Source organism: Balaenoptera physalus (assembly GCF_965194825.1).
Source record: "Balaenoptera physalus genome assembly, chromosome: 12".
In the NCBI taxonomy this organism is placed as follows: domain Eukaryota; kingdom Metazoa; phylum Chordata; class Mammalia; order Artiodactyla; family Balaenopteridae; genus Balaenoptera; species Balaenoptera physalus.
In genome coordinates, this window is record NC_138897.1 from 71,295,523 (window position 1) to 71,316,550 (window position 21,028).

Consider the following 21,028-nt stretch of genomic DNA (forward strand, 5'->3'; position numbering starts at 1 on the left):
ACCATCCCCTGGGTTAACTGCTCCCTCGCCCCCTACCCCCCAGGACCCAGTCCACTTACGACGTCCTGCATCCACAGCTTCGGGGATGCCTTGTCCTGCCACTTCTGTTCTCCCATGTGTATCGTGTCTTCCAATGACTCGCCTTTCCCAGCTGTGCCCTCTGCCAGAATGTGCTCCCTTTCCCCACCCAAAATTCCCTGGATGTGTTATCCACAAGACGTGTTGCCCACAGAGGGGTAGCTCTCCCAGCAAGGGTCCGAGAATCGGGGTACCTGTATTCTCCCCGGCCTGCGTGTGTCCCTATGGTGGCGCTGTTCCCATTGTGCTGTCACATTCCTCCACTGTCACTCCCATGACCCCACGAGCTCCTTGGGAGCAGTGTCCTCAAGTTCTCTGTGCTCAGCATGACGTCTGGCTCCCAGGAGACATTCAGAAGTGTTTGTTCAAAGACAGACCAGAGGAACCAGGCTGAAAACCCAGAGACCACAAACGCTTCCTGATGGACGCTTGGTCTCCCTCGAGGGACTGCGTGCACGGGGCCCCGTGGATGACTGCTGGGTGCCAAGCGTGCTTCTAGGCTCTGGGGGGTGGTGATGACAGCATCCCTGCCCCCCGATGACCTGACAACCTGGGCTGAGGAGACATATTCACAATCTGACCGATGTCTGGGGATCTTAGGATCCAGGCAGAGGGACACACGGTGGACAGATGGGTCCTGACTGGCGTGTGCCGGCAGGAGCCCGAGAGGCAGTTCCACGGAGAGCGCGTGAGCCACAGGGGCACCCTCCCAACTGGTAAACGGAACTTCAGCTCGATCACAGGAGAGGAAGTGGAAAGGAAGGTGGACAGAATAGTGAGGAGTGAGAGGAAGGCAGAGAAAGGGTAGGAGCCAGAAGAGAAAGAAAAGCAAGTGACACGGCTGGAAGGAAGGGGGGGCCAGGGCAGAGCCGCTGGGCAACCATCCGGGGACAAGATCGAGTTCAAAACACAGAGCAGCCCGCTGCCCGTTTATGTATTTACAGTCAAAAGAGGCCAAACCTGTTTCACCACAGGGGTGTCCGCGGGGAGGGGGGTTCTGTTCTGAACGAGCCCCATGCGCACGGTCCGGGGCCTCCTCTGCTGCTCCGCCACAGCCTGAAAGGCATAGCCCTGCAGCTCAAAGTCCCCTTTGGAGGCGGCTTCAAAAGCCCTGCTGGGCAGGTCGAGCTTCCTAAACAGGCAGGAAAGAGGGGACATGATCTGCCTGAGGTCTGCTGCATTTAATGACCCTCCAGAGTCACTCCTCAGGCAGAGAAGAGGTGGGTGCGTCCCGGCAAGAAGGCCCAGGAGCCGGCCAGGGCCGCGGCCACGCGTGGGAAGCTGGGGCGGGGCTGGAGAATTGGGCCTGGTGGGTGGAGAACGGGCTTCCCTGGGGAGACTGGAGCCGGGAGCGGAGCGGCATGGTCAGGCTGGGTGGAGGAGGGCAGTGGGGAGGGGGCAGCAGGGAAACTAGTCACGAGGTTGATGCTGGAGCTGCTGAAATCGGGGGGTGGGGGGTGGTGCCAGGAATTGAGGTCTCAGCAGGCAGCACAGGAGAGAGGGAAGAGATTCCCAAAAATGTCTGTGGACTAGAGTCAGAGGGCCGTGCTGAGCCTGTGGGCTGTGGCAGGCTGTGATGAGACAAAGGAGCTGTTGAGAAGGAGGCTGGGAGCCGGCTAGGAAGAGAGGCCAGGACGACAGCAAGACGGAGGGTCCCGTGGCCATTTGCCACTAAGGATTACAAGTCTTTGGTGACCCCCCCACCCCATCCTGTCCTGCTTCCCACCAGGGGAGAGGGCAGCTCCTTGCCCGATGCTGGGTGAGCATGGCGGGGCCCAGATGTCCAGACCAAAGGCTGAAGGGCTCATGCCTGTTTGTGATTTATTAACACAGGCAAGTGGATTATTTATAAAACCTCCCACCAAAGTGACCATGGGCCACATGGTCTGTTTTGTGCCTGGCCCAGGGGTGAAACCCGCAGGGGCATGGGACAGGGCCCCCAGCCAGGAAGGCCTTACCATCTAGGGGCATGGTGGTTATGAAATACCCAGAGAATGCATCAAAAAATAACCTGACAACCATTATCTAACAATATTTCTCTCCTACTTTAAACCACTTTCTTAAAGACATTTCTTTCAAAATCACAGCCCTGTCAGCCTGAGCCCCCTGCCACCGCCCCCTGCCAGGCAGTTTCCCCGTGATGGCCCTGACAGCTCAGAGTTGGGTTCCGCCCCTGACAATCAGCCTGCTTTTCAACTAGTCAGGGTTCCGTGCGCTTCAGCAGGTTAGAAATAGCAGCAGTGCCCACACTGCGCCTCCTGTTGCCATGACTGCCTCAGAGACAGTCCCCCACCTGATGGCAGACGCCCCCACTCCCCCGGACAAGTCACCATGGTGGCCAGGACAAGAAGGAGGGCCTGGGGGCCGGCTGCCCTTGGGAGTGGTCCTGGTAGGCCGTCCTCAGCCTGCACCATCAACCAGGAAGACATCAAGTGGAAAAGCTCGCCTCAGGTTTGCAAGCCCAGCTGTAACCATCACCTGGAAGGGGTCCTTCATCCTCTGGCTAACTCTCCCCACCCACTGACCGCAGCTGTCTGCTCTCCCCACGTTTCTACCTTCAACACTCAGCCCCGTCATTCCATGATGCTCAGCCTCCCTGCCTCCATGCCCATCCCTGTCCCCAGCTCCCTGCAGACACGCGTCCCCTAGGCCATGCAGGCCAGGCCTCCACTGCCTTCTGGGCTCTACATTTCCCCAGCACCCCCCACTGTCTGGCCACTACCTGAAGGTTTCCCCGCCCTCCAGTTATCCTGGCATTCCTTCACCCAATCCTGCCTGCTTCATCCTGGAGAACCCAACTGGCCCTCGAGCCCCATTCTCTAACCATGTGCTGTGTCCACCAAAGGCTTGGCTCAAGGATGTGGTGTGGCACCGACCAGCCATGGTGGAGACCAGCAAATGGGCCACAACCTCACAAAGGGGGCTCTGTGCTGCCCCCAACCCTCCCTTGGTCCCCATAGTTGGCTCTTGCCCCTCTGCCCCTCATCCTGATACTAAGGCCCCCACCCTGGTGGCCTCACCTAAAACTTCAAGGAGGAAAGCCCATCACTTCCTGTCCTGGCTCCACACATCCCCTGGCCTTTCCCCCGGGAACCCCCCTTTCCAGCGAGGTCAAGGCAGACCTTGCCCAAGGGAGCCCAGCCCCAGCTTCCTTGGCAAGCTCTCGCTTCTGGAACTTCTCTTTCCCCTCTAATGGCTCTTTACCATCAGTGTTTTAAATAATTAAACCAGAGCTTTGTTACAAAAGAAACACATGCTCATGGGGGGAAAAAAATCAAACAGTGGAAAATGTAAAATGAGTTCCCCTCCATCTCAGAACCTAGAGACAACCCCCTTAACAATGTCTTATGTGTCTTTCCAATATTTTTCGATATGCGTGTGTGTTACACATACAAAGTTGTCCTTCTGTATGTTCTGCTCTTCCATTTACATGCTTTTATTGTTTTTTTGGCCACGCCAAGCGGCATGTGGGATCTTAGGTCCCTGACCAGGGATCGAATCTGTGCCCCACTGCATTGAAAGCACGGAGTCTTAACCACTGTACCACCAGGGAAGTCCCTTCATGCCTTTTTCACTTAACGATATACCCACTTTGGACATCTCTCCCTGTCTCCTGCAGACCTGCCACATTCACCATGACAGCTGTTTGAGTCTCTCCCATTAAAAAAACAGGAAAAAAAAGAAAGAAGGGAAGTGTGCTCTACACAGGCCTCTCTTGTTCTGGAACCACCAGCCTACTGGTTGCTAAAGCCAGTGGAATCCCTGCTGACCCTATCCTTCCAGACCTCCTTGAGCCACCTGACACTCTGTCCCTGTCCCGATCAGCATCCTTGATACTGGGCCTAGGGTCCCCCCCGCATCCTTACCTCTGGAGTCTCCCACAAAATCTCCACCTCCTCTGCCCCTTTAACACTGGGACCCCCAGATTCCTACTCTGCCCCCACTCCTCCACCTGGAATGCCCATCTCTAGGACAATCCCAAACCCAGCCTCCCCCCACCCTGATGCCCACCTCTGCAGAGTCTCTGTAGTGGGCTGACCTGTGGCCCCCCCCAAAAGATATGTCCAACGTCCTAATGCTCAGAACCTGTGAATGGGACCTTATTTGGAAAAAGAGTCTTTGTGGATGTAATTAAGGATCTCAAGATAAGATCATCCTGTATTACCCGGGTGAGCCCTAAATCCAGTGATGGGTTAAGAAACGCCCAGAGGAGAGACACAGGGAGAAAAGAAGACCAAGTGAAGACAGAAGCAGAGATTGGAGTGATGCTGCCACAAGCCAAGGAACGCCAGAAGCCACAGAAACTAGATAAGGCATGGAAGGATTCTCCCCCAGAACCTTTGGAAGACTGTATTCCTGCCAACACTTTGATTTTGTACTTCTGGTCTTCAGAACCATGATGTAGGACAACCATCAAAAGACAGAAAGTCCCTCAAGAGTAGGAACCGTGGCTAACTCATCCTTGTACCTCCAGTGCCCAAGACAAAAATAAACAATAAATGTTTGTTGAATGAATAAATGTTTCGTGGTTCTGGCTGTCTTAAAACTGAGAGTTGATGTTCTCTGGGGATTTCATCTGTCTGGCACAGGCAAAGGCCCATTTAGCTCATTCACTTAGCAAACATTTACTAAGCATCATCTTTGTGTTGGGCGTGGCAAGTATTGGGGTGGGAAGCTGGTCTTGTGTGGAGCAAAGGGGGAGTCCAGGGGAGGGACTGAGGATTCAGGTCCACCAGGCATTCATAGAGGCAGCCATGCCCGAGTCAGGCCACGAGAAGTGAACAGAAGAAGTTTTAAATGACTAATTTTCTTTTCTTTTCTTTTTAATAAATTTATTTATTTATTTATTTGTGGCTGCATTGGGTCTGTTGCTGCGCATGGGCCTTCTCTAGTTGCTGTGAGTGGGGGCTGGTCTTCGTTGTAGTGCACGGGCTTCTCATTGTGGTGGCTTCTCTTGTTGCGGAGCACTGGCTCTAGGCACGTGGGCTCAGTAGTTGTGGCTCGTGGGCTCTAGAGCGCAGGCTCAGTAGTTGTGGCACACGGGCTTAGTTCCTCTGCGGCATGTGGGATCTTCCCGGACCAGGGCTTGAACCTGTGTCCCGTGCATTGGCAGATGGATTCTTAACCACTGCGCCACCAGGGAAGTCCCTAAATGACTAATTTTCTATCTTCACTTTGCAGCCTGTTCATAGCCAAATCCCACTCAATCACAAGTACAAAGGTTTATACCCTAGAGGTGAAGCTTGGAAGGGCTCAGTTCTGGGTGGAACAGAACCAAGAAAAGCGAAAAGGAGAAAGAATGGAAAAGGGGAACCACTTACTCAGTTATTGTGAGCGAAGCCCCAGGAAGAGGCCTGGTGGTCACTGATTAATGGAATCTGGTTCCCATTTTACCTCCCATTCCAATCCCTCCCCACCCTGGAGCGATCCAAATGTGCACACAAAGTCCCTTTTACAAGGCAGTCCTTACTCTGAGCTCTAGAATGGATCCCAGCCAGTCCCCTATGTGGGAAACTTATTTCTATTTTCCTAAGACTCTCCCTGACACCCACGAGCTCTGTCTTTTCCCAGTGGAACATGCCCACCTCACCCTTAAACACCCTGAGACACCCCCTGCTTCAGGACACCTTCTTTAGGAGCCTCAATTCTAAGAGGCTTCCCCCGGGACGAGCCTTTACACGTGCAGTGGGAAGCAGTAATCCAGCATGAGCACACTGGAGGGGCCTTGAAGGTCATCCAGTCCCAGGCACCCCTCTTTGGGTACAAAGAGCCCTTTTGGACAAAGTTCTGTACCATGCCCACCCCGAAAGGCAGCTGTTCTACCTTTACCATCCACTAGCTGTGAAAACACCTGAGACTCTGAGGTCTGGCCTCCCTGCAGGAACTCCACATCAGCTGGTGGCTGGGAATCTCTGATCCAATCAACACCCTCCAGTTTCAGGTGAGCTGATCAGGTTCCTGCCTCAAGGTCACTGCCACAAGGGCAGGGAGTGTGCAGTCTGGCTGGATTGTGGGAGCCCACAAATGGGCAAGAAAGTGGAAGGACGTTTAGTCAGGAGTTGCATGGGGTCAGAGTTTGCATTACATTCTAAGGGCCGTGGGAATCCCTGATAGAGTTTTAAGCAGGATATGATTTACATCTTCTGGTTGCTTTGAGAAAAGTGGACTGAAGAGAAACAAGAGTGGAAGGGGAAGTGTCTTCCAGCTCTGTATGCCCAGCGTCCAGCAGTGCACTGCCCTCAGAAAGTCCTAGTGATGCACACAGCTGCCTGGGAGTGAAAAAAATTTGCTCTGAGCATGGGAACTGACTCCTGTGGCTTGCCAGTGGGAAAAGTTCCTTCGCCAACCAGCTTCAGAGGCCTCTCCCTCCAAGGATCCGCCAGAGGCTGGGTCACTGCAGGAAGGAGGGGCTGGGGGCTCTGACAGGAGGTAATGACCCAGACAGACGCCTAGAGGACAGGCCTGGCTCTGGGGAAGAAGCTAGTCACTGGAAGCTGGGAAAGAGAGCTGGGTGGTCACAGAGAAAGCACAAAGAGTAAAAACCGTCCTTTCCCTCTGGGCTTGTAAAGTTCACTCTCGGTTGTGCAACCCTGAGCTCCCAGAGCTGTCACATCTAGACCTCCCAGGGTCTCAGCTCGCCAATTCAGTACTTCACCACCGCCCTTGCAGAGCCCTTCAGATTCTGAACCACTCTGCCTGGTCCCCCAGACCCACACCCGCTGGCCCCAAGGTCCCCCACCTTCCCAGTCTAGGCCCCACACCTGGTCTCTTTGCCGTAGAGAATGCGTTTGACCTCCTGCAGGTCTGCGAGTGGCAGATGCTTCTCCAAGCACCGCTCCAGCGACTCAAATCCAGCCCCGGCCATGGCTGAAGTCCGCACGTTTCTTTAGACTCAAACTGCCTGACGGCCTTTGCCCCCAGGAAGAGTAGCAGGACGGGTCGGCTGCTGACGGCCAGGGCCGCGCACGCGCCCTCCCCTCTACTCCCGCGCCCTCCCCTCTACTCCCACGCCCTCGGCCCCGGAGGGCTCACGTGGGGACACGCCCCCTCCTCGCACATCAGCAGCTCGCAGCCAATCAGCGCCCCAGGACGTCGCGGGTGGCACCGCCCCTCGCCCTTCCCGCCTCCTTCGGCACGCGCCGGCCACGCCCCCTCCACGAGGGACGCGGGAGTGCTGCGCCTCAGCGCTGTGGTTCCTGCCAGCCTGGCTGCCTGACTGCCCGTCAGTCAGTCCGCCAGCCGCCCTCGGAGGCCCTCGCTCAGGTGCCCGGCCGCGTGCTTGTCTCTCGCTCTCCTCACCTCAGGTTCCCGCCCCGAGAGTCGGGACGGAGGACGCGGAGAGGCGGCAAGAGTGGCCAGGATGCGGCCTGCAGGGCTGCGGCGGGCCTGAGGTGAACAGACCGTTGCGGGGCCTTCCCGTCAAGCCCTCAGGGTCCGGCGCAGCGCCCGGGACGCGGACGGAGGTACGGGACGAGCTGGGACGCGGATGGAGGTACGGGACGAGCTGAGCCCCGGGCCGGAGGCCTCACCACTGCCTTCCGGGGCCTGGTTTCTAGAGTTGGGGGGCCGGGCTGCGCGCCCCCACCCAGGGACCCTCACGCCGTCGTGGGGCCGATACCACCGACTGCGGTGCGGTCCGCGCGGGGCGGGCGGTGGGGGGCTAGGTGTCTGCATGGCCCCCTGGTGGGGGTTGGGGCCGCTGCCCATAGGCCAGGGTGGGCCCTCCCAGAACCCAAGGAGCCCCCGAGCCTGGCCCACCCGGCCCGACGGGGCAGGCGCCGGCAGGGACAGGCTGGTCAGCCACCTGCAGGCCTTGACACCCCAGACGCGGGGCTTCTGTTGCTTCTCTGTGGACCGGAATCCCGCTGCCGAGCGGGGTTGTTTAAACATCAGATAAGATGAACACACAGGGAGCTCAGAGTAGGTGCTGTGTGGCCCAAGGCTTTAGAGACGTTACAGAAGCCTCTCACGCACAGGTTTGGGTCATTGATTTAATGCATGTTCACGGGCAGTTTCCAGTATCTGATGGAGCCGCCTTTCAAGAATGCAGACTTTGAAGGCTTGCTGTGTCTAAGGCTCCGAGATAAGGGCATTGCACAGACCAGCAAGACCTAGTACCTTTCCTCTGTGATTTAAGGTAGGGACAAACTTTGTAATTACTGCAGATTTAAATAATTCGGTGTGGAAACAGTATACTAGGTGCCGTGGAGCTCAGAGGAAGGGGTGATTTCTGGCTTAGAAGGGGAAATCGTTTAAGGCCTCAAAGGAGAGGATTCATTGCCGACTCAAAATGCCTCAGAGGGAATTTGAACCCCCCTTCTTCTGCCCTGCTCTTGTCTTCTGTATGGTATTTCCTAGTTTAGTTAATGGCCTTGTTGCCCACTCATTTTCCAAGACTTTGGGAGTCATCCCCAACTCCTCCATGTTCTTTTTTTCCCCCATGCAATCAAGTTCTGCTAAATTTATCTCCTGACTTTTGCTAAAATCCTTCCTTCTCCCACCTCATGCCTGCAATATGTCATCTTTTGCTTGAATTGCTGCCAGTCTTCTAACTTTACTCCCTACCTCTGATGTCTATCCTTAGTTGTCCCTCTAAAACTAACATCTTAACATCCTTTGTTCCCTTTCATTCAGTCTCTCCCTGCCTAGAATGACCTTCTGTCTTCTGTTTTGTGAACTCCTACTCATCCTCCAAGATGCAGCTTAGATATCACCTCCTCTGTAAAGTTTTCTCCAGGTGCTCCAAGAGAAGTTAGACTCCACTAACCCTTTATGGATAGTTCTATTAGCGCATTTATCAAACACTATTGGGTAATTATTTCTGAGCTCTGGGCAGGAACTGGGTCTGATCTACTTTTGTATCTTCAGGGCTTCGGCACTCAATAAATGACCGCTGAAGGAATTAATTCTGAAGGGATTGAGGACAGATTCATTAAGGTGGTGACATTTTGAGCTGGACCTTGAAGCAGAAGTAGAAACTATTTATTATAGTTAAATTGCTTAATCTATCTTATTGTTTGGTGACAGGTCATTCATACTAGGTCATTATAAACCAGGGTTTCACAAATATGAAACACGTACTTGAGAAGGATTTAACAAGTTGTGTTAAAATTTTTATATTTACCCAATTTATTTTCACTCTAATAAGACACTTGATTAGATCCTTCTGTGGTAATCAGTAAAAAAGACTAAGCTCTGTCCTAGTTTCTTTTTGCAAATCCAGCCAAACCAAAGGTTTTAACTGCATGCAAGCTCACTACAGTGAGGGACTCTTCCTTGTTTTGAAGACCAACTCTTTCTGTGGCAACGTGGTTTGGTTTATGGATATATAATAATTTGGTAATTATATACAACATGAACAGGAAGAATGGAATATACCACAACCTCAGTATGGTGGTTGCCTCTGGAGAAGGAGGTAGGGGAATGTAATAGAGGAATGGGGATCATCTGCTGATATATATTTCTTTTTAAAAAAGATTCGAAGCATATGATATTTTAAAAATCTGGGTCTTGTTATGCTTTTCTTGTGTTTGAAATATTATTTTATAGAAAATTACTTTATAGAAAAAAGAGCCTTATACTAGAAGTCAGAAAATCTGTAGTTTAGTCTGGGTTTTATCATTACCTCAGTTTTCCCGTTGTAAGAAAGATGGGGAAGGGGAGGCAGCTGGGCAGACAGTCTGTAGCAATGATCTAAGCCTTTTCTAATTCTAATAAAATATGAGTCTAATTATCTAGTCATATATAAATTTCTCTATTTACACGCTTGTTTGTGACAAGAGAATTTCATTATAGAGGCTGGTTAGAAAGAGTTGATTTGTTAAAACTGTATTAGTGTCTGCTTTTAGGCGTTACTTAAAAAAATTTTTTTTTTGATGTGGACAATTCTTAAAGTCTTTTGTTTTTTTTTTTTCTTTAAAGAATGAGGCTTGGCCCCATCTCATATCTTACAGTTTTTTTTTTGGCTGCATTGGGTCTTTGTTGCTGCATGGGCTTTCTCTAGTTGCGGCGAGCACGGGCTACTCTTTGTTGCAGTGAGTGGGCATCATATTGTGGTGGCTTCTCTAGTTGCGGAGCAGGGGCTCTAGGCACGTGGGCTTCAGTAGTTGTGGCGCATGGGCTTAGTTGCTCTGCGGCATGTGGGATCTTCCCGGACCAGGGCTCGAACCCGTGTCCCCTGCATTGGCAGGCGGATTCTTAACCATTGCACCACCAGGGAAGTCCTAGGTGTTACTTTTAAATTCACAATGTACGTTAATTTTAATCCTTAGAGAAGGTACTTAAGGTGCTGTGGACTCCGCTCATCAACATTTGGAAGATTTGAACGATTTTACGATCGTCGTTCGTGAGCAGCCCTTGCAAGGGCCATGACATGGAGACCCCATCTTTCTCTTTTCTCCTGTGAACCAGAGGGGCTGCTTTTGACCTCATTTAGCTTTACAGCACATAAAAGCTTTTGCCTGTTTTTGTCCCATTTGATCCTCGCAGTAATACTGTGAACAGTATTACACTCCTGTGGCAGGAGTTCTTGGTATTTGTCAGATTTCCAAGTTAAACATGATACTTACTGGAAATGAAAATACAGGTGCCAATATTTCACTTATAGTCAAGGGGGAAAAGATCTTAAGTGACCCGATTTCTAGGAAACTTTCTAAAGGTCCAATGTCTGGGTTAACTTGTCCCTATATGGTGTTCCTTAGCTCAGAAGTCATAGTTCTTCTTTCTTTGCTAGGGTGTATTTTATTGTTAATATTATTATCCTCGTGTAGACTTTAAGTGGCTCATATGAAAGAGTTTCGGAATAACGCACTCAAGCTGCCTGAAAATGGATTTTGTAGCAGGGCAGGGCCAGCCCAGCCAAAATGGTGACATGGAATTTCATTGTCTCCTTTTGAGCAGTCTGAACTTTTGTCCCTTGTTTTTGCTTTGAGTCCCTTGCTTCTCCCCTCATGACTAATTCTGCCCATCCCTGCAAGGCCTTCTTTACTCCCAGTAAACTTTCATAGTCCATCTCTTTTTGGTTTTTTTTGGCCGTGTGGCAATGTGGGATCTTAGTTCCCTGACCAGGGATTGAACTCACACCCCCCTGCATTGGAAGCGCGGAGTCTTAACCACTGGACCCCCAGGGAAGTCCCTCATAATCCATCTTAATGTTAGCTGAGCAACAATAAAATGCAGTGATCACCTCCATTTTAGTGGTGGAGATCCTACAGAAGGAACCTCTGATGATGAAAGTGTCAGGCATGAGAAAAAGCCCTGAGAGAAATATTTAAGTCAGGAGACCCCACCCTTCAGAAAACATTCAATGGCCTCATTTTTTCTGGAATATGACCTATCTGATACATCTTGTACATTCCTATTGCTACTTATACATCTGTGTACAGGCTCTCACCATTTAAATTACTTCAGCCAACTCATGATCAGTCTTCCTGCCTCCCAACTTCAAATTCCTCCTCAGCCTTGGTTCCCAGGGTGATCTGTTCTTCAGTGGCACTTCATTAGTTTAGGCCGAAGTCCTAGAGGGCATGGCATCAGGCCCTCTGATTGGTCCCATCTCATGCTATAACTCTTCCCTGCCCATACTTTGGGCTCCAGCACTGTCAGACTGTTTCTAGTTGCACAAACCCTCCATACCATTTCATGCCCATGCCTTTGCTCGGCTCCTTCTTCACCTAGAAAATTCTCAAAACCTTAAGATTCATCAGGTGTCTCCTCTTCAATAAATCTTTCCTGGGTCCTCAGGCTTGCTTGAGTTCCCACCTCTGTGTTTCCATAATATCGAATCTGTTAAGTTTCTTGAGGATAGAAGTATGATATGTCTTTGGACAAAAGATTGTTGAAGCAAATTGAACACCACATCAATATTTATAAATGTTTTTTTTTTTAAATAAATTTATTTATTTATTTTTGGCTGCATTGGGTCTTCAGTGCTGTGCACAGGCTTTCTCTAGTTGCAGCGAGCGGGGGCTACTCTTCACTGAGGTGTGCAGGCTTCTCATTGCGGTGGCTTCTCTTTCTTGCCGAGCACTGGCTCTAGGCACACGGGCTCAGTAGTTGTGGTGCATGGGCTTAGTTGCTCCGTGGCATGTGGGATCTTCCTGGACCAGGGCTCGAACCCGTGTCCCCTGCATTGGCAGGTGGATTCTTAACCACTGCGCCACCAGGGAAGTCCTATAAATGTTTATATAGTCATTTACCGGGTCCTTTTATAGCTGTATATTTAGCCTGCTTTTTTTAAAAAATTAATTATTTTGGCTGTGCCAGGTCTTGATGTGGCACGTGGGACCTTTTAGTTGCAGCATGCAAACTCTTTAGTTGTGGCATGCATGCAGGATCTAGTTCCCCGACCTGGGATCGAACCCATGCCCTCTGCATTGGGAGCATGGAGTCTTACCCACTGGACCACCAGGGAAGTCCCTTAGCCTGCTTTTTTTTTTTTTTTTAATCTTGATTCTCATCATGTCTCTCTCTGCAAACTCTTTTTTTTTCTTTAATTAATTAATTTACTTATTTATTTATTTATTTTTGGCTGTGTTGGGTCTTCGTTTCTGTGTGAGGGCTTTCTCCAGTTGCGGCAAGCGGGGGCCACTCTTCATCGCGATGCGCGGGCCTCTCACCATCGCGGCCTCTCTTGTTGCGGAGCACAGGCTCCAGACGCACAGGCTCAGTAGTTGTGGCTCACGGGCCCAGTTGCTCCGCGGCATGTGGGATCTTCCCAGACCAGGGCTCGAACCCGTGTCCCCTGCATTAGCAGGCAGACTCACAACCACTGCGCCACCAGGGAAGCCCTAGCCTGCTTTTTAAAAAGACCACCCTTAGCTGTGGCAGATTCATAATCCTCTCCTTTCAGTAAGACTCTCAGCTGTCTTTAAACCCTGGTCATCTAGGACACAAGTAGTCCAAGTCCTTGAGTGGTTCCAATACCAGTATTGTTGTTGGGGGAAAGAAGTCCACCCTCAGGGGCTACTTCATATAGCATAGCTCTGTTTACTCGGAAGTTGCCAGTTCAGTATGTCATGATTCATCCCTCTCTGATTATCTCCTGGCCCATAGTCACTTGGATTAGGAGTTTGGCAGGATCTTTAGCCATCACATTCTTGAGTTGTAGATAACATACATCAGACCTCATTTTCAGAAATGTCCTAGCTATAGGTAACAGAGGGCTGCCTACATGTATTTTGAGAAACAGTATAGTATAACAGAAAGAACATTGAATTGGGTATATAAATAGGTTCTAATCCTGGTTTCGGTATTAGGTAACTGCAGCTTTAGATAAATTACTTGATTTCTCTTCCTAATCTATCAAGTTAAAGGTATTGGACTAATTCTCATAAATTTTATGATTTTATGATTGCTAGAGTTTGGCATCTCTTAAGTGTTGTAACAACTTTTTATCTTTTCACTGAGACCTTTTTTTATCTGTATGGCAAGGGCAAGTAGAGCACATGTGGCTAACAGCTAATGGAGAACTCCTTGGATATTAGTGCCTTAAGGCCAGGACTGGGCCACCCTTGTGTTATCGAGTGCCATGGGTACAGTGGGAATTGCACTGGACTAGAAATCCAAGGACTTGGGGTTCACTCCTGGTTCTACGCCAGGACAAGTCATGAGCTTTCTGGGTCTTTTTCTCCATCTATAAATGAGGATGATAATACCCACTGTACTTTCTTTGAACTGAAATAATCCAATAAGCTAAGTGGAAATATCTTTGAAAATCTATATTTCTACAAGGTATTTTTAATCAGGGAAAAGGTATTTAGATATAATATTCCCATGGAAAATCATAAATATACCATCCTTAATGTACTGGATGCTTATCTTTGGGGTATTTTTTCCAGTGGTGGTAATGCCTTTGCATTGAATCATTTATACTCTTTCCGCCAGTTCTTCTGGTAATAAATAGCACACATTTGAAAGACGAGTAATTTTGAAGAAGGCTGCATTCTGAGGGAAGCCATGAAATAAATCAAAGCTGACTAGCCTAAGCTGAAATCTAGTCCATGACCCATCACTAGTTTGTCTAATCATTTGGACTAGCAAACTAAGTAAGCACAGGCTGGTGTATCATTAGGAATGCAAAATCCCAGGTTGAACTTTTGGGACCCAGATTTCATGAAGTTTCAACGTGGTAAATGAACCTTCTTAAATGAACCTTCCTCTCTACTTCCTGCTCTTCCTAAAACAATTGTATACATATGCAGTGGGGTTAGTAACAATATGTGTGGCATTTAGGGGTATTTGGCAGATTATAAGCTCAGTGTGAGTCAGCAGTGTGTTGTAGCTGCAAAAAAGATGATATAGTCTTAGGTTGCGTTATGAGAGGTATAGTGTCCAGAACACACCTGTAATCTGTTTTGGTCTGGGCTAGGTACGAGGCATGTAGATCATCTTGAATACACCCAGAAAAGAAAGAGATGATGTTGGTGGGAACATCTAACAGCAACAAATTGTTGAAGGCACTAGCAAAACAAAGCAGACAAACTCAGGAAGGATATTGTCACTTTATTCAGATATCTGAAGGGGGCCATGTATAAGAGGTTTATATTTGTTCCATATGGCCCTAAGGAGAGGAGCTGGAGTCGATGGATAGAAACTCAGGGAGGCATATTTCAGCCCCAGTTACTTCCAGCAGGTGATTCAAAGATGAAATTGGCTGCCTCTGCAGACAGTGAGTTCTCAGTCATTCTGAGTGTTCAAGTGCGGTCCCGATGACCACTTGGTGGGAGTGTTGTAGAAGAAAGTCAGTCATCAGATGGGTAGTTGAACCAGATAGTCCATGATTTGTATGTATTGCTTTAACATGAACCAAAAAAAACCTAGGGATATTAAATCCAAAGAGCCGCAAACAGACCATAGACCAATACAAGATAGTTTGGTATCTGAAGAAGGGAAAGTCAAGAAGAGTGCTCTTACTGAAGAACCAGGTGATGGGAAGATTTTAGTAGTAGTAGTAGTACTAGTAGTAGTAGTGTTTGTTGTAGTGTATTTGTTTGGTTTGGTTCGTTTTAATGGAAAAGGACCAATTTTTTTTTAATTAATTTATTTTTGGCTGCATTGGGTCTTCGTTGCCGTGTGTGGGCTTTCTCTAGCTGTGGTGAGCGGGGGCTACTCTTCATTGTGGTGCGCAGGCTTCTCATTGTGGTGGCTTCTCTTACTGCAGAGCACGGGCTCTAGGTGCGCGGGCTTCAGTAGTTGTGGCTCGCAGGCTCTAGAGCGCAGGCTCAGTAGTTGTGGCGCATGGGCTTAGTTGCTCTGCGGCATGTGGGATCTTCCCGGACCAGGGCTCGAACCCATGTCCCCTGCATTGGCAGGTGGATTCTTAACCACTGCGCCACCAGGGAAGTCCAAGGACCACTTTTATTGCTAGTAGTGTGGACCTAGATTCTGGGACCTAATAGTGACAGGAGTTTTGGTCCCAGAATCAGAGGATGAAACAACTATCTTGTGGTAGTAAAGAGTAATTTCAACTTGGAAGTGGTTGTATCTGGGGATCAGTTAGGAGAGAAACACTGTAGTGGGATTAAGAGACTAGGCAGGTACAGCCCAGGGTGAAACAAGTGTATAGAAAGAATTAGATATTTGTTAAGCCAGACCAAACAGATTTGTATTTGGTACTCTACCATCTATAGATAACTGGTGTCTCAAAATCCTTAGCACTGAAGCCAAGTAGAATGTGTGCTCTGAGAGACTGTACTGTGTGCTAATTATCCATTGTGGAAGGTTTGCAGTATTGTAGTAAGGTGCCGGGTTCTCTGCCCCACCAACAACCTTACCACTAGCAAGTCCTGTCCTTAGTCCCAGAATCTGAGTCCCACTTCAGATTTCAACCTTGCTGCTAGCCCTGCCTGAATAATTAATGCCCCAAATGAAATAACTAGTCTGCCATGTTTGCGGCATTAAACCTGTTTGCACTGTAGTTCAGTAACTGAATCGGGGTTTTGTTTCCTTAAATCCAGGTCTCTCTCTGGCATCCCAGTGCACTGCCCCCTTTTAAACTTAGCACTGCCAAAGACTTGAATCTGGATTTTGAGTCTCATTCTGCTCACTGGGCCCTGCTAGCTGTTGCCAGATTCCAACACAGACTACTTCCTGCCACTGCCAAATCCCAGGGCCCCAGAGACTCACCTTTGGGTCTCTGTGGGTGCTGCAGGTATAGGCTTCCATTCTCTAAGAATGAGGTACCCCCTTCATCATCAGGAGCCTTTCCTACAGTCCCAAATTTCTCCCTGATCAAGGGAGTTCGTCTGACCATGCCATCTACATGTGGGAGCCAAACTGATCCTGGCCTGTGCTCAGAGCAGTCCACAGGAGGCTGTCTTCCATAATCAACCTCTGCACTCACCAGCCAACAAGAGCTTTCTGAACGTGGTACCATGCATCCTCCTGGACCTCTAGGCGGTGCTTCCATGCTCCCCAGCCCCATCTCTGTTTACTTAACTGGGTACTTTTCCTGTCTAGACTCTGAAGAGTTAGTTTTAGCAGTCCATGGCAAGCTGCACAGCTTGTCTCACAAGGCTTGTATAGCCATTTAACATTTATTCTCTTCATTGGTTAGTTTTATAAACATGTATTGAGTGAGCCAGACACTGTACCAGGCACTGGGGTCAAACATGAATAAGTCATATGGTGCTCGTTCTCATAATCATAATAATGGCTCCTATTTCTTGAGCACCTGCTGTGTGCAAGACACTGCTAGGCCTCTAAGTGACAGACTTCATAGGGGATGGGAGGTGTGTTGTGAGGGGGTAGGAGGAAAAGCTGGGTAGTTTGTATTACAGACATAAGGCTCCAGGGGCAGCACATGGTTAGTGCTTAATAAACAGTAGCTGTGTTTACAATGTTAGGTGATAACATTACCAAAAGTGCCACACAGGTCCAGAGGTGGGAGAACAAGCATCTGAGCCAGAAGGATGTGTGAGGACACAGGAAGGTCAATCCAAGAAGGAGGAAAAGCAAGATTTCAAGCAGAAAAAGGTGACCATTGCAGAGTAGCCAGTCTGTCTGGGGACCAGAGTAGATAAATGGTCGCACTGTACCAGTGTACAGGAAGATAGCTCGAGTTCTAGAGACGTGTGCTAAAGAAAGATTCTAGACATGAAACCTTTTACTGTATTCACAGGAGAAAATGATTGCATGAAGTTGTAAAAACAGGAAGGGTAAGACAAGCCTGAAAATTATCTAATTAAAGGAAGGAAGATTGCAGACTGCTTAGTCACCTGAAGAGAGAGAGTAGACCTTACAAAATGAGAGGAGATGATTACATCACTTAAGTGAACATTGATCAACGTGTTTGGCAGGACAAGTGGAAATGTTTTTCTCTTAAATAATTCAAGCCTGCAGGCTTCCAACCCAGCTTAAGATAGTATAATCGTCTGCTATATATAAATGTGGATGGTGTTCCAGTGGTGAAGGAGTAGAATTTAAAGGAGGAATAAGTAAAACTTACTGTCTGTATTCAACAGAGGGTGCGTGAATAAAGCCCTGATGGCAAATACACGAGAGCCTTCAGCTGAACACATTATCTGTGGCGAAAGAATTACTATTTGCTTGTTGACCTGGATTGTAACATACGTAAACCATATGATATAATCAGGGGAGTCAGGCCTGATGATTTAAAGACATTTCTATTTCTAATGTTCTATGTTTCTAAAAGGTAGACTTAATTCAATATCTATGACAAGTTTTCATGGCTGGTTCTTCATATTTTCCTAAATTAGTAGATACAGAAAGTGGTGGGGAAAAAAATTAAAGGAGTATTAAAATTATGGCCATATGAGATAAGATTATATAGTAATGATACTATTTAATAATGTTCCCATACACTGAGTTATCTTATCAAAAGCAACATGATACAGTGGTAAAATCATAAGTTTTAAAATTTCCAACTCTGCTATCTATTAGTTTTATAACCCTGAGCAAGTTGCTTAACTTTTCTGGACCTTCTTTTACTCTTCTTTAACATAAGATGATAATGATAATACTTGCTTCTATGGCTTCTTCAAGGATTAAATGAAAAGTGGGTCTGTGAAATAATTAGCAGTATGATGCCCCACTCTTGGTAGAGGCATCCCTTCCCTGCAGTGATGTAGCCAGTACTCAGAATATTTGGAAAGCCTCTCTGGAAGTTGCCTACAGTCTGTGGCACAGATTCTGGAACAGCCTTACTGCTGCTAAGCGTTTGTTTTTGTTTTTGTTTTTTTGAGGGTAGATTTTATTTTTGAAAAAACAAGAGCTAAATTATTGAGTGATGAGGTTGGAGGTGTTAACAGAGTGTGATGGTAAAGTTTGGATTGTAGGTTGACCCTGAAAGCAACTACAACAGAGAAGTTCCAGAGAAGTGTTGAGCAAAAACAGCATTTTTGGAATCAGTTTTGGACAGATAAGTTCTTGTGTGTTTAAACTTCAGCTTTGTTATATTATAATCACACTTCATTTCTGTGGAAAGGATGAGGCAAGACAGAATTGATAATAGAGACTAGCAGAACGTGAGGAGAAAATAAAACCACAGGAAATACGTAGAGGCCAACCTAATGGCACAGAGTTTGTTAAAATATTTTAAAATTCTTTCATTATGTACAACTCAAGGCTGGGTGCTAACAATGTAAAAAGTCTCATTTCTAAATTTGACTATATTAAGGCCTATTACATTCTCCCAGAGCTGAATGGTCCTACTTTGTCTTCAACTCAGTATACCTTCAAGTGAATTTATCTTTCTCTTATTAATGTCCTTCTCTCAGTTTCCCAGACTTAAAAATGTGTCTGATTTTCTTTTTCTTACATTAAACCTTTTCTGCTTTAGAATGGTTTGCATTCTGCCTCTTTTCCAGTCTTACTGCTTCCACCATCATCACCTCACTTGGTGGATCTTGCCTGAATCACTGTATTAACCAGGAAGCTAATTTCTCCGATTTCAGTGTTTTTGTCTTCTGATAGAGCCTTTTACTTTTAACCTAATACTTTTAGATTAATTTTCCTAAAATAACTCTCCCATCTTGTGTATATATTTGTTACATTACCTAACACATTGACGTATAAGTAATTGTTTATGAGGTAATCATTTGTGCCCCTGTCTCTGTTTGGATCTTGAGATCTTTGAAAGCAGGAGTTATTTTCTTTATCTTTGCCTGTAGTGCTTAGGGGCTTGCACACAGCTGTGTGGCCCCAAGCAAATTATTTATGGCTCTGTGTCTCATTTTCCTCAACTGCAAAATGGGGATAATAGTGTCTGTCAAAGGATTGCTGCATTAAAAGAGTGTGTTTCCGTGTATATCAAAAGTAGCTTTTGTATTATTATAGTTTTTGTATATGACAGTTTTTTATTGTTAGAGCACTCAAAAAAGTTACTGCTTTCTTACTCTGGGCAAACTCCTTTTTCCTTGACCTTTGAGGGCCTCTGTTTTTTTTTTAATTAATTAATTAATTTATTTTTGGCCGCGTTGGGTTTTTGTTGCTGCGCACGGGCTTTCTCTAGTTGTGGTGAGCGGGGGTTACTCTTCATTGCGGTGTGCGGGCTTCTCATTGCGGTGGCTTCTCTTGTTGTAGAGCACAGGCTCCAGGGCGTGGGCTTCAGTAGTTGTGGCACACGGGCTCAGTAGTTGTGGTGCACGGGCTTAGTTGCTCTGCGGCACGTGGGATATTCCCGGACCAGGACTCGAACCCATGTCCCCTGCATTGGCAGGCGGATTGTTAACCACTGTGCCACGAGAGAAGTCCCGAGGGCCTCTTGTTTTCTGACCCACCTGTTCTCTCCAGGTTAGTCTCATTGGTCCCCAGCATAATTTCCCATTCCCATTAGGCCCATCCTTTCAGATCCTTGGGAAGCCTCTTCTCTGTGAGGTCTTCACCAGAAGTTCCACCTTATACTCACCTGTCTCTCTTCTGAGCTCCTCTGGTATTTAGAGTTCGTATCTCAGTTTAGGTACTTAATAGTTTCTTGTGTTTGTTTTGTCTCTCTAAAAAGAGTATAAGCTCCTAGAGGACAGGGACCACATCATATTTCTTTCATATTCTCTACGTGCCATGATTCTGGGTTTATATTCATATAATAAGCTTTCTTGATGCATATTTAATGTACTCTACTAGGCAATGGGATACAGTAATTAATAAGAGGTGCCTTCATTCTAATGGGGAGCTAGAGATATAAATATTCAGGATTTCACCTGGTCACGGCTATGGAAGGTTTTAGAGAAGATGATTAATATGCTCAGATCTATTAATTAGATAAATCATGGATCTGTGCAGAGGGTGAGCAGGGTGAGTAATTGGAAGTAAGGGCTTCCAATCTGCAGTATAAGCTGAGACCTGACAAAGCCCTGATCTAAGTAAGGCACTGGAAGTGGAGAGGGTGAATTCAGGAAATACTGTGGAAATAAAAATCAAAGAGATTTGTGACCCCTCAAACAAAGAGTATGGCGTATGGAAGACAGGGACGTTCAAGATGAGTCAGGCTTCTTTCTTAAGCATTGGCTTAGTGGTGAAGCCATTTAGGAAACAGGAGCCATAAGTGAAAAAGCAAATTTGGAGATTTAGGTGCTCAAGAAACCTCCAAAGAGAGATCCCTGTGAACAGTTGAGAACTCAGGTTTGGGGCCTAAGGATTGGAATTTGAACTAGAGAGAGTGAGAGTTGGAAATCTAAGCAAATAGTGATTGTTGAATCCATGGGAAGAGATCACCCAGAGACAGGATGCAGAAAGATGAGAGGTAGAAAGTGGTGAGACAGAAAGTTCAGAGGACTTGGAGGAGATGCAGAAATGAGCAGGTCACCCGAGGTCAGAGTGCTGGGCAGCAGTTAATGCTGCAGTGGCGTCAGTTCACAAGTGTGTATTGAATTCAGAGTTTGGGAAAGTATTGAAATGGGCTGAGCTCGTCCCTAGTAGGGTTCAATATATAGTGGCCAAAATGAATTGAATAGGGGGAAGGAAGGGCCAACAATGAGGGTAAACTGTGAAT

The 21,028-nt window shown here is 47.6% G+C and overlaps 1 protein-coding gene and 1 long non-coding RNA gene across 6 annotated transcripts in view; one reads left to right on the forward strand and one right to left on the reverse strand.

The window, feature by feature from the left end:
* The window catches only part of UPB1 (beta-ureidopropionase 1), a 29,293-nt gene extending 22,286 nt beyond the window's left edge, over positions 1 to 7,007 (reverse strand). For 2 of the 5 annotated variants that reach the window (XM_082416337.1, XM_082416338.1), the window contains exons 1-2: positions 6,840 to 7,006; positions 1,039 to 1,210 (exon numbers count right to left, since the gene is read on the reverse strand). In XM_082416337.1, coding sequence (XP_082272463.1) covers positions 1,039 to 1,210; positions 6,840 to 6,943 — 276 coding nt within the window. In that variant the 5' untranslated portion in view covers positions 6,944 to 7,006. Of the gene's footprint in view, positions 1 to 59; positions 258 to 1,038; positions 1,211 to 6,839 lie in introns of those variants that run through there. The other 3 variants (XM_082416339.1, XM_082416336.1, XM_082416340.1) reach the window with 3 other exon arrangements.
* LOC309639334 lies at positions 1,217 to 4,597 on the forward strand. The gene is made up of 2 exons (XR_014251605.1): positions 1,217 to 1,302; positions 2,382 to 4,597. It is a non-coding gene; the product is annotated as an uncharacterized lncRNA (long non-coding RNA).
* Positions 7,008 to 21,028: the final 14,021 nt, after the last annotated feature.